Here is a 13,988-nt window from a genome sequence, read left to right on the forward strand (position 1 = left end):
CTCCTCCCCAACTGTAGATGAAAATTGCCACATTATTTGCCTTGGTTTTTTTGTTTATTTTTTATCATCATCATCAATTACCTTTTCTTCTTCTTTTTTCAGCATACAAGTACCATATGATCATCTAGTTCTCAGAGACCCGTCAAAGTTTTCTATCTATACAACTAAGTCCTCTGTCAATGAAGTTTTCAATGAAATTTGTGATGACAGAACCCCACTTTCAAAGAAAGGGCCTTTGTTGGAGGTGTTGAGGTATCAATGTTTTATTTTGTTTTTTTTTTAGCAAAGACTCAAGAAATCAAAAGGAAACTATAAATAAATAAGGGAATGTTAGTTTAAAATTATTTTGTGATATGCAAGCCCCCCTTCTGATGCCCTAATGATTTTGAAGGGAACACATAATTTTCTGTTTGAAGGAGGGTTACAATTTTTTTCTTTAATCCTCTCAAATTGGTATACAGTTAGTTTTTGTCATTACATTGGATATAAACGACGTTACCTTGTGAAGATAAATGGATAGATAGACTTTTTCAGCAATTCAACAATAAATCTAAACAATAAAATCAAATGTCTAATCATGTACCCCCCCCCCAAGGTTTTGTGGCTGGGAAAAGATTTTTTTCGTTAAGAATGTCTGATTTTCAGTTTCTATATTTTATTTTAGCTAGGTTGATTCTTGTTTTTTTTTATTATTTATTTCAAGTCTGAATATGGAATAAGATGGTCTCAACCACAAGACTAATTTGTTTCCAAGAAGTTGTTTTAAGAATACTCATCTGAGAAGATTTTCTGAGAAGCGCCCTGAGTAATTATGGAGTTTTAGTCATTTCGTTAAAAAAACGATTGATAAAACTGCCTAAACGCTCCCTTTATTTCTAGTCATAGAGCCTTTGGAGGGAGGAGGAGGTCCAACCATTTTCCTATATTGTTTGCCATTGAAAAAAAAATCAATGGCAACACAAACTTTTAAGACGTGTCGAAAGGGACTGAAAACTGTGAAATCTGAACCCAATTTTAACCAACAAAAACAAGGCTAGTTTTCAAAGCGATTTCACAGCAACATTAGATAGTGTTGGATTGCTTGCTTACTTGCTAGCGGCAGGACCAGGCGTTTTCTGACTCATCGGGCATCTAAACCTGCCAGAAATACGCCACCCATATGATATTCCTCCATGCAAATCCCTCCTCGGAAAGTTCTCCCCTCATACAAAATTGAGCAGCCAACGAGAAAGTATGACAAATAAACAGAATGAAGAAAAAAGGGTTTGGAATATTCCAGCTGTATTCCAAAATGTAGGCGCAGAATGCCACATAGACATAGCATTTATTTTGATATTCTTAGTACTTCTAATTTTTTTATCGTGTTTTGGTGGGTTTTAGTTATCGTAGCAGGGTAAGATAAAGGTAAAAGGTAAAGAATACAGTATTGGACTTTGCAGTCCCTATCAGCGTTGCTGATATCTGTTTCTTGGCCCTCCAGCCAGGAAGTGCTATAGGGGGTTGGGGGTCAACCATCCTGTGCTTTCGCACACGCTTCCTGTTTACCTTCCGCAGATTTCTCCAGGTTCCCATTTCGAACTGGGTCAACTCTGGCTGTGCTTACAGAGTCACGCCTCTGAACCACGTCCCAAACTAAATACTTTGATACACTAGAATTCGAACTCTCGCTCTCTTGGACAATTGGAGGAGGGTTACCCTATGATGGATGTGAAGAGAGATAAGTGACTGGGATTAAGAAGTACGATTGGTTGCCGCCTGTGGACTTGATGTGGTACCAAAATGTGTATTATATGATACCAATTCACCCTTTGCGAGTGAGAACACGTCTGCTAGGCGTACATCAGAGGGTCTTCCCGTCTGAAGTACCTTTAAAAGGTACATATTTTAATTCAGTTTCAGTGACATGGAGAGAAAGTCAAAGTCAGAACCGAAAAAATTTATGATGGAGAGATTTATATATTCTGCTTTTGTTCTGGAATATGGGTAGAATATGGGTTTTCAGTTTCTTCGTTCTTTTTATTTTTCATACTTGGAAAGATTTTGGGGGAACATTTGGGGAAATATTTGTGGGGGGGGTCTGCAGAGGGAGGGTTCTTTATGGGAGTTTTCCGCAGGGAGGAAGATTAGCCGGACCGCCGAAATCCAGTTGTTTTGTGGAATGTTTCGTTGGGTTTGTAACGTTAAATTAGAATTGGCTTGTTTTATCATTTTTTAGGAAAGTAAAAAAAAAATACATAGCTCTATTAGTGAAACCTTTTCTTTTCTTTTTCTAAAGATCCACTTGTCTGACTTAAGAGAATTGGGACACTTGTAAGAGGGATTCGAAACCAGAAGTGACTGTAACATTGTAATGTTTAGCAACTTAATAAAAAAGTAGACAGTTTCAAAGATTGGATAATCGATATAATTAATTTTTATGTTACAGGATTAAAGCTGAAATTTTGCTGTAAGTGGCAATTAATCAGCATTTATTTTTCAAGAATTATTGCAGTTAACATCCAGTCCGCACAACGCAAGCCTAGATTGGCTCTGGAAGATAAGGGTGGGTCAAGTGGGCAATTTGGCTAGGAAGTCAAGTGTTAGCGATATTTGCCTCTTTTTTTGCTCCTCTCAATTCTAAGTACCTGAAACGACAAGAATAAGGCAATTTAAGGTCCCTCTCATAGCTACCATATCCAAGTGGTTAGCGCACTTAAGTTGCAATCCTACGTCCCTCAAGGCTGGGATTTGAGCCCTGGGGTGGCTGATTGTTTAGTAGGCCAAGCGGTCAGTGGAAGGAACCTGTAAGATCAGCCAGAGTCGACCCAGTCATAAATGGTTACCTAGAGAAGCCTGAGGAAAGTAGACAGGAAGGGCGTGCGAAAGCACATGATGACCTCCAACCCCCATTTTACTTCCTGGCTTAAGGGCTATGAAACGGAGATCATAATAAAATTGGGAGAGTGCTCATTCGGACGGAAATTAGAAGTTCTAGTACCACTTTTAAGTTACCTAAATGATTTTCATGGGATTTTTCATCTCCCTTTATTTAGGCTAAGCCTGAACAAAGGTGCTTCGGGGTGATACCTCCCTTCTTGTTGTATAAAAATGTGTCAGACAGCAATTTTAAAGCTTTATTTAACTCAACTGTTTTGTTTGTATTTCGTAATCAGCTATTATGCAGGAAGGGTAGTGGGTCCTTTTGTAAGCAAGGGGGGGACATACGCTTCAAAGAGTACATTTTAGTGTCAAAGTATCCTAATTCTCATTAAGCCTTCAGATGAGTAAAGAATGAGTTTTGAGAAGGGGTGGGAGTTGAAACTGATATCTAATTTCTCTTGATTCCCGGTAATATTTTTGGTCTACACTGTTATTATTGTTATATAGGGGGAGGTAATTCCCTCCTCTCCCCATTACGGCTGTATTTTTCTATGTAGCATAAAATAATACATTCACATGCCCATGCGTACAGAGGTGGAAAAGGCGAGGCGGGGTATCACGAACCTTATCAGGTTTTTTTCTTGGAGAGGGGGAGATTATGTGCTACCTCGAACTTTGTTTTTGGTCGCGATGGCTTCAGCGGTGTAGATCAAAAGTCACGCATAATGACAGTCCCTCTCCGACCACCCAAAATTCTATTCTGAAAATATTATTCAGGACTTCTTCAACAAAAGCATTGTTCATCGAAAATTTGATTACATATTCAAATTTTGCCGAAGCTTTAATCGTTATACAACGTTTTAATTATTAAGCAGAAAAATTGAAGAAGTCGGGTGCTATTAATCAAATACAATTATTGATATATGTAATATATAATATATGTAATAACAATAAATACATTCTTAGACCACACTATACCGCCATACCTACATTCTAAGACCGCCAAGTCGTCCCCAGTGCTAAAAAAAAAACAAGAAACAAAAAAAAAATCTAACCTCTTCTATCGACTTGGTTTTAAAAATCTAAAAAATCTTTTTAAAAATCTAACGTTATCTCTACAAGAAGAGTATACTGTATATCGACTATACTTGAGTATAGTCGATACTCAAATATGCTCCAGTATCTTTTCTCTTCTTGCATACATCACTTCAAAAGGTTAGATTTTGTTGTTTGTTTCTTTGTTTTCTCATGAGCCCTGAGGACGATTTGGTGGAAGTCCTTGTCGAAGTATATACTGGCTGACAAATCCTTGTTTCTTCTCACCTGTTTGATTTTATTTTTCATTTATCATATCTTCTTTTTTCTTTGTTTCATACGTAATTGAACAGCAAAAAATCAGGGGCTTATGGGGATTGTACCCCACATCATATTTTGGCTAGGCGGTCAGAAATTAAACGGTTAGAAAAACGGTCAGAAATTAAACTTTGAAAAATCAAGTTTTTTCAACTGAAGATAAGGAGGAGTATTAAAACTTAAAACAAACAGAAATTATTTCGTATATGAGGGGGACTGCCTCCCCTTCATTAAATCTCTGCTCTTTGTGCTAAAGTTTGACTTTTTGTCCAAATTTTTTTAAGAAAAACTGCTGAAACACAAGGGCCTTTGAGCCCTTGAAGCTTTTACTTTACTAGAAAAGAGCATTGGTCTTTTCAAATGAGGAAAGTGTTGCTAACATACCTGGAAATGTGCATTATAATGTGAATTACATGAACATTCACGTGTAGTTCACCAAAAAGTGTTTTCCTCTAAGGTATCGGCAGGAGAGAGTGGAGGGGGTTCAGCCCCTTTGTAATTTTAGATTTAATCGCATCTTGCTCCTATGCGTCTGTCAAATAGTCTGAGTCACCCTTGTAATATGAGTATAAATATATATACGGATTGTGTGACTTATGAGATAAAATATCTAGCTAACATAATTGCGTATATATAAAATATAAAACCCTTGAATAAAAAGCTTATTTAAAGAACTAAATAGCTCTGGCGTAAAGAATGAGGAGTTGACGAGGGCACAGCCCTTCTATATATGGAATAATTAACGTTTATTTTAAGTTTTAATGTTTATACTTACTTTGAATAAGGTAATTCTATGTATCTAGGGTTGATATGTCGATTTTGAAACACGCTGATGATATGTTTAACTTAAGTCGGTATTTTTCTGAAAAATGGACTAGCGTTCAATGAAAATAAGAGGCTGTTGTTTTTAATACCCCCTTCCCAATATGTTCAAAAAAATTGTAGAGAATTAAAGAGCAATCCTAAAATCTAAAACGGACAGAAATATGGTCTCACTAGTATTTAAACCTTGATAAAAAAAAAACAGAAATTACTATGAGTGAAAAAACCTAAAACAAACAGAAACTAAATTAATAATAAACAAACTTAAAGTTCACAAAAATTACTGTATAAATGCAGTTAAACATGATTGACAGAAATTTCATTTATTTTGCTTGGGAAACATCAAGCACAGCTTTCAACGACACATTTCATCTAAAGGATGTAACATCCTTCCGCCCAAAACATCCAACCGCTCAAAACTTTAAAACAAGTGCACCTCAAGAAAAATTTTTCTTTAAAAAAAATGAAAACAAGCTTCATATCAAGATGGTCTCGAAATACACTGTATTCTTAAAACTTAAAACACTCTCTTTTGTGACAAACAATCGATGCTGACAGTTTTAAACTGAACCATGTATAGAATAATACCCACCTTCCCAATATGAAATGTAGTAATTGTAATTGACTTTGGTCTTCCTATTGGTTGTGATGTGAAATCAGCATCTTCATATTTGCGAGAAATTATATTCATATCTTGCTATGCCTCATATTCTTGCTCTTTGTCCTTTTTGACCTTTGCTATCGGATAAAAACAAGCCTACACTCCGGTCCTGTTCATATTGTTTTTTAAAGTTATGTTATGTTTGCCCCCCCCCCTCCCTAAGAAAAAGTAATTTCATGATAAATCTAAAGCACCGTATTCCTGATCCATATCTGGCTATACCGTAAAGAACTCTGAAGTTTTGATATAGTTTGGTTAAGGCCTAGCAGAAGTCCAAGCATTTTACTCCCTAGTCAATTCTTTTTCGGAGGCGGCAACTCGATCAAAGACAAAATTATCAGTTTTCTTCGTCGCTTCAACTAAACAAACATGAGAAGATTGAACTTAGCAATTCTTCTTGTAATTATTTATACAATATAATTATATATATATATATATATATATATATATATATATATATATATATATATATATATATATATATATATATATATATATATATATATATATATATATATATACATATAACACCAAAATACTAAAACCAAAAACTATTTCGAAATTATTTTGGAAGAATAAAAATTACGAAGCACTGAACAACACTAGACAAATCATAAAAATGACACATTTAAAATCAAGTGATGGTGATAGTCAGTAATTTTCCTGTCGCCTTGGCAAACGTTGTAATAACGCTAACCACCCTAAAATTTTCTAAATTATTTGAATTGCTCTACCAGATTGGATGAAAGAGCAAAAATTTTTAAAAATGTTTTATATATTATAAAATGTAAATGTAATTAAAGATAGTTAATATGATTAAATATAATTAACCATACAAAAATATAAATATAATTAAATATATTTATAAAAGTGGAATAAAGTTCAATTTTGATTATACAATTTAATGCAGACTCTGTATCCCTGTGAAGCGAATATAACAGTTATTATAACCAATTCACAAAAGAAAGCTATATGACTATAATTATTGAAAAAAAGGGCACCTAAATAGACTATTTATACTTTTTTATCCTTTTCAGATACTTAGTTCGCCAAAACAATCAGACTTCTGTGGATCTTTTTAATAGTCTGAAAACATGCAATGCCTTGACTCAGTACCGTGTCATTCGTTGGCTTGCATTAGCTGATCTTGCACAAGAACGGAGGAAAAAAACGAAAGATCCAGACAAGGCCACTGCTTTTGTGAGTTGCTTTCAATCACCCGGTTTATTGATCTCAAATAGACAAAAATCACAAAGGGCTAAACAGTCATAGCGTTTTCTAAAGGGCTTAACAAAGACAAAAATGAAAGATCCAGACAATGCCACTGCTTTTGTAAGTTACTTTCAGTCACCCAGTTTATTGATCTCAAATTGACAAAATTCACAAAGGGCTAAACACATAGCGTTTTCTTAAGGGCTAAACCAAGGGAAACAATGACAAGGCCACTGGTTTTGCTAGTTGCTTTGAATCACCCTGTTTATTTATCTGTAACAGACAAAATTCATAAAGGACTAAACTGACGTAGCATTTTCTAAAGGGCTGAACAAAAGAAACAATGAAAGATCCAGACAAGGCCACTGGTTTTGTTAATTGCTTTCAATCGATCGGTTTGTTTATCTCAAACCGACAAAATTCATAAAGGGCTAAACAGGCATAGTGTTTTCTAAAGGACTAAAAAAAGGAAAACAATTAAAGATCAAGACAAGGCAACTGGCTTTTTAAGTTGCTTTCAATCATTCAGTTTATATATCTCAAACAGACAATATTTATAAAGGACTAAATCGACATAGCGTTTTCTAAAGGGCTAAACAAAGGAAAACAATGAAAGATCAAGACAAGTTCACTGGTTTTATTAGTTGTTTTGAATTATTCAGTTTATTTATCTCAGACAGACAAAATTCATAAAGGACTAAATTGATATAGCGTTTTCTAAAGGGCTAAACAAAGGAAAAAAATGAAAGATCTAGACAAGTACACTGGTTTTGTTAGTTGCTTTCAATTATTCAGTTTATTTAACTCAAGTACGCAAAATTCATAAAGGGCTAAACATATGTAGTGTTTACTAAAAGGCTGAACGAAGGAAAACACTGAAAGATCCAGATAAGGCACATGGTTTTTTAAGTTGCTTTCAACCATCCAGTTTATTTATCTCAAAACAGACAAAATTCATAAAGGGTCAGAAGGATTTACCATTTTCTTTCAGTGTTTTGAGAGTTCATAAGTATAAATGATATACTGGCTTTTTCACAGAAAAGGTAGCGTATTCTTGACAAATTGTTTCAAATTTCTAAAACATGGACACTCAACAAAGGCATTTTTTGCCAAACCATCAAGTAGTACAGTATAGTAATTGAGCTAGTAAGTCACTCCTAGTAAGCTGATAAGAATGAATTGTGGTAGTTATAGAGGAATTAGTCTAGTTTCTGTAGGAACTAAATTACTTAAGATGCTTTCGATAAAGTTTCAAGAGAATAACAGTATGGTTTTCAGAAGAATAGAGGATGTGTCGACCAAGTTTTCACTCTTAGATTAATAACTGAGAAGTGCCTGAGTTATCAAACACCTTTAGTCCTCAGCTTTATAGATTATGAGCCAGCGTTTGATTCAGCTGAAAGAAGAGCTTTGACGAAGGCTTTATCCTTATATGGTATACCAGATAAGTACATTAAAATGATTACTGCTCTGTTCGAGGATAACATTTTGCGGTTAAAGTAGGAAGTGAGGTTAGTAGCTAGTTTCATATTCAATGAGGAGTTAAGCGGGGTTGCGTTGCATCTCCGTTTATATGGATCATTCTGATTAACTTTGTCTTAAGAAGCACAGAAAAGGCATTGCGAGAGCATGGAATCAAATGGGAAAGCAAAACTCTCCTAGACGTAGATTACGCTGATGATTTAAGCATCCTAGATGAAAATATTAGCATTATAATAAAACTTTTAGAGGTTTTGCGATATTAGGGTGCTAGAATAAGTTCAAACATTGATGTTAAACAGTTCAAAATAGGGATGAAATCTTTTAATTGACAGTGAACAGATATAAAGAATTTTAACTGGATATTTCGAACACATATACAGTGTTCATCATCCACTGCTGATGATGAACACTGTATATGTGTTCGAAATATCCAGTTAAAAAAATTTTATGTCTGTTCACTGTCAGTTAAAAGTTTTCATCCCTATTTTGAACTGCTTTAGTTTCGTCATGGAAAGGCAGTGTGGTCTTCGAAGTTATCTACGTTAAGAAGACTAAGCCACTAAGACTAGGAATAAATGAAAGTGAAGAGATGATGCTGAGTAACGAGAAGAGAGATAGAGTGCACTTTACTTACTTAGGTATTGTTATTAGAAAAGGTGGTGGGTGCAGTGAAGATGTTAAAAGTAGAATAGCCAAGTCCCAGAGTGTTTTTCCTGTTTTGAAAAAAGTTTGAAAGAAGAGCAAGATAATTCTCCGAACCAAAATTAGAATATCGGAAGCTACAGTTATTGTAGCGGTCAAGTACGGTTTTGAAGCGTGGACGCTCCGAAAAACGGAAGAGGAGTTGCTAGATGTTTTCCAAAGAAATTGTCTACGGATAGTTTTGACTACCCAACTGACTGACCATGTCTCAAATAGTAATTTTTACAAAAAAATGTTGATCAACCCCACTTTCTAGGGGTATAATGAGAGAAAGGATAAGAGGGTTAGGACATGTTCTACAGATGAAGGGTGACTTATTGCCAAAGATTGCCCTTGTCGTCTAACCGTCCAGGGCCAAACGAAAGTGTTCATCTCTGAATGGGGTGGGAGGATGCCATAAGGAAACATTTAAGGGAAATGGGAACTTCTTTTGAGAGTTTACAGAGGGTGGGTTTGAATAGATTGGAATGGAGGAGGAGCGTGCATAGCTGTGTTCGCTTCAGGTGGCTTAGTGTTGCAGTGAATTGTTAGTAGTAGTAGTAGTAAGTTACTCTACAAATTTAACCTTAAAAATATTTCAACATGCTGAAAGTATTTTTTAAACTTAAAAGTAACCCTAAAAAAGCACTTAAAATGAGTGTTAACCTAAAAAGAAAATCTAGTTTGAATACTGGCATAATACGGCCATTTTGAATAATTATGACCACCATCAAATAGTTCGTGGTAACGAACTGTGGTAAGGAGTAACCCGGCTTAATAGTAACCAAAACTCAAAAAAATGGAATTTTTATACCAATAGCTACATCAAAAGAATCGCATTTTAATGCTGATTTTAAATATATAAGTTTCATCAAGTTTAGTCTTACCCATCAATAGTTACAAGCCTGAGAAAATTTGCCTTATTTTAGAAAATAGGGGGAAACAACCCCTAAAAGTCATGCAATCTTAACGAAAATCACACCTTCCGATTCAGCGTATCAGAGAACCCTATTGTAAAAGTTTCAAGCTCCTATCTACAAAAATGTTTAATTTTGTGTTTTTTGCCAGAAGGCACATCACGGATGCGTGTTTGTTTGTTTTTGTTTTTTTGTTTTGTTTTTTTTTTTCCCAGGGGTGATCTTATCGACCCAGTGGTCCTAGAATCTTGTGAGAGGGCTCATTCTAACGGAAATGAAAAGTTCTAGTGCCCTTTTTAAGTGACACAAAAAAATTGGAGGGCACCTAGGCCCCCTCCCACGCCAATTATCTTCCCAAAGTCACCGGATCAAAATTCTGAGATAGCCATTTTATTCACCGTAGTTGAAAAACCTTATAACTATGTCTTTGGGGACGACTTACTCCCCCCACAGTCCCCGTGGGAGGGGCTAAAAGTTACAAACTTTGACCCACTGCTTACATATAGTAATGTTTATTTGGAAATGTACTGACGTTTTCAGGGAGATTTATAGGTTGAGGGGGGGGTTGAGCAGAGAGGGATGTGTTGGGGGAACTTTCCTTGGAGGAATTTGTCATGGGCGAAGAAAATTTTCATGAAGGGAGCGCAGGATTTTCTTGCATTATTTGAAAAAATGGAAAAAGTTTTTCAACTGAAAGTAAGGAGAAGCATTAAAACTTAAAACGAACAGAAATTATTACGTATATGATGGGCTCACCTCCTCCTAATACCCCGCTCCTTACGCTAAAGTATTTTTAATAATTTCAACTATTTATTCTACGGCTTTTGTGATTCAGGGGTCATTCTTAAGAAATCGGGACAAAATTTAAGCTTTAATGTAAAGAGTGAGGTACTGACGAGGGGGTGAAACCCCTCATGTACGTAATAAAAACATGAGAATACAGAAGTTGGTTACGTAAGCTAATTTATAGGTTACGTATATCTTTTACTAATAAAAACATTCGTAAAAAATTACAAGTTCTAGCTGTCTTTTTAAGTAACCAAAAAATCGGAGGGCAACTAGGCCTCCTCCCCAGCTCCCTTTTTCTCAAAATCATTCGATCAAAACTATGAGAAAGCCATTTATCCAAAAAAAATATATGCAAATTTTGTTTTAATTATTCATCTGCGGGGAGCCAAAATCAAAACATGAATTCATTCAAAAACGTTCAGAAATTAAATAAAAAAACAAGTTTTCTTAACGGAAAGTAAGGAGCGGCATTAAAACTTAAAACGAACAGAAATTACTTCGTATATGAAAGGGGCTGCTACCTCATCAACGCCCCGCTCTTTACGCTAAAGTTTTTTACTGTTTTAAAAAGTAAAGTTAAGAGAAAGAGTCAAACTCTTTTGAATTTGAGATGATATGTGGCTGTTCCTGTTGATGTGTTTAAGGTGATATAAGATAATGTTACTCTGCTCTGAAGGGTTATGCGTTCTTTACATTGAAAATAAATGAAGTGGGAAGATGAAATGTTGATGTTTATGTTGATATGTTGAAGGTGACATATGATTTTCTTCTCTGAAGTGGTGTACATTCTTTACATTTAAAAGTTGAAGTGGGAAGATGATGTATTTTTTTCAGTCAACGTTGTCATCAGCTTTACAAAGTTTATATCGGATCCTATCTGCTAACATTCAAAAAGAGGGGAATTCAGCAATTCGGCTTTTAAACCGCTCAGCTCATACGTAATTTGTTAAAATTCTAATGCAAAAATGGAATATTAAGATATTACAAATTTTGTCTTGTATGAAATCCACTATAAATATCGTGTTAATCGGTTGCATTCTTGAAAAACAAATAATAACAAATAAAAATGATCAGCAATATGAATCATATTGAAACTAGTAATGATATTAATCCATAGATGGTGCACATGTGAGCTGTCTTGGGTGTTGTTGAATCATAGAAATGGTTTTCAAATCAGTCCGCTCTTTTCAAGTGGGTGTAAGATACCGGTTTTTGAGCCGAATCACTCAAGGCAGTATTTTTAACGAATAAAGCTTGTATCTAGCTTTTTAGGTATTTCTTTTTCTTTCAGAACAAAGTGAAAAGTCAATGTGAAACGAGGATAATGAAAGATTACTGCTTAAACATTTTAAGTAGGTTGACTTCGAGACCATCAAATATAGAAGAAGTTTTGTCAGCTGTTTTGATGTGTGACTTCTTATCATCACTCACTGGTGAGTTTGTTGTTGACCCGGAATTCATTGGAAGGAAGTATGAGCTGCTTGGTGAAAGCGAGAGGAAGCCGTTGAGAGAAAGGGAAGTTTGTCGATTTGACAAAGAAGATATCCTTTTATAATCTGTTTTTTTCTTTAAAAAAATTTCGGAATCTAGAACCCACAGTGAAATTCCGATAAATCAGATGTTTCTGAATGTGGGCCTAATAAATTATGAATTTGTTATTATTATTAGTTAAGAACATGACTTAAATTCAACTGTTGTGCTTGGTAATTATTCAATATTTTATAGACATTCACTTGGCAATTAAGGCAGGTCCTCCTGAATCCAGTCTCTAGTCTTCCTGGATGTGGATCTATTGGCAAAACAAGGTGTCAGGACAAGGATGTATTTTTTGGGGGGAGAGGAGAGTTTACAAGAAAGAAGCTGAAAACGCGTCAAAAATTGTGTACATTCTTGTTACATTTTTAGGAGTCGGAAAAAATTTTGGTGGGTGGTTCAAACCTGATAACACCCCTCCCTGGCTATGGCCGTGTGTCAAATCCAGAAGATGGACCAGCACTTTCTATTCCTTAGTCTCTCTGGAGTTAGGTTCCATGAGTGTGTAGGGTCTACGCTCTCTTTTTTCAGATTGATGTTTTTTCTTGTTCTTGGCATAGGAGACATAATTTCTATAATTATCCCTGATCTTATATGCTCTTACTGATAACAAAAAATACGTAATAATATCAACAGGAGTAGAAATATGCCAAATTGGGTTTTGAGAAATAATGACGAATTCTTACCTTTTGCTACAACGGTAGAAATAGTGATCTTGCTTGTACGCCTACTTTTTACCCTATTTAGTGACTCTAAGCCTTTTAATAGCTCCAAAATAGACAAATTTTCTCGTATTCCCTTCATTTTAAAGTGTTTTCCATTCTTTAATTATTTCATCTTTTTTCTAAGTTTTCTATTTTCGTTCTTCTTTTATTTTAACTTCACTTTTTCAAGCTCACATGGGCATTTCCTAGTGTTTTATTCAGTAATCAGTAATATGATGAGTACTAAAACTGGCTTGACACTTACCGTGTAGAGTATACACTATGTGTCAAACAGTTCTTGGTAACGAGTTGTAAGTAAGGAGCGACCCGGCTCAATAGTAACCGAAATTCTAAAAAATGGAATTTTGATACCAATAGATATATCAAAAGGATCAGATGTTTATGCTGATTTTAAATATATAAGTTTAGTCTTACCCATCTAAAGTTATGAGCCTGACGTTGGAGGGTCTTTCCACGGAGGAAGTCTTCATGGGAGAAGGAACATTTCTATGAATGGGACACGGGATTCCCCAGTATTATTTAAAAAAGGATGAGAAACTAAATAAAAAACAGCAAGCTTTTTCAACAGAAAGGAAGGAGCAACATTAAAACTTAAAACGAGCGGAAATTATTAAGTATATGAGAAGGTTCGCCCGCTGGTCAATACCTCGCTTTTTACGCTAAATGTTTTTTAGTACTTTCAAAAGAGCTATTTAATCTAATTATACGGCATTTGTGATTCAGTGTCATTTTCAAAGAGTTGGAACAAAATTTCAACTTCAGCATAAACAGCGAGCTATTGGTTAGGGGGTGAACCCCCTCATGCACGTAATAATTTCTGTTCGTTTTAAGTTTTAATGTTGCTCCTTACTTTTAGTTGAAAAAACTTACTTTTTTATTTAATAACTGCTAAGAAAGGAAACTGGCGCTTGGGTCGACGAAAAAACTATCAACGGCATCTAGCGTTTGACAACA

The 13,988-nt window shown here is 35.1% G+C and overlaps 1 protein-coding gene across 1 annotated transcript in view; it reads left to right on the forward strand.

The window, feature by feature from the left end:
* The window catches only part of LOC136027654 (uncharacterized), a 134,035-nt gene that overhangs the window by 108,791 nt on the left and 11,256 nt on the right, over positions 1-13,988 (forward strand). The window contains exons 9-11 of the mRNA XM_065705083.1: positions 103-252; positions 6,733-6,895; positions 12,068-12,317. Of these exons, the coding sequence (XP_065561155.1) occupies positions 103-252; positions 6,733-6,895; positions 12,068-12,317 (563 nt within the window). The remainder of the gene's footprint in view (positions 1-102; positions 253-6,732; positions 6,896-12,067; positions 12,318-13,988) is intronic.

The sequence above is a fragment of the Artemia franciscana genome, chromosome 5 (assembly GCF_032884065.1).
Source record: "Artemia franciscana chromosome 5, ASM3288406v1, whole genome shotgun sequence".
Classification (NCBI taxonomy): domain Eukaryota; kingdom Metazoa; phylum Arthropoda; class Branchiopoda; order Anostraca; family Artemiidae; genus Artemia; species Artemia franciscana.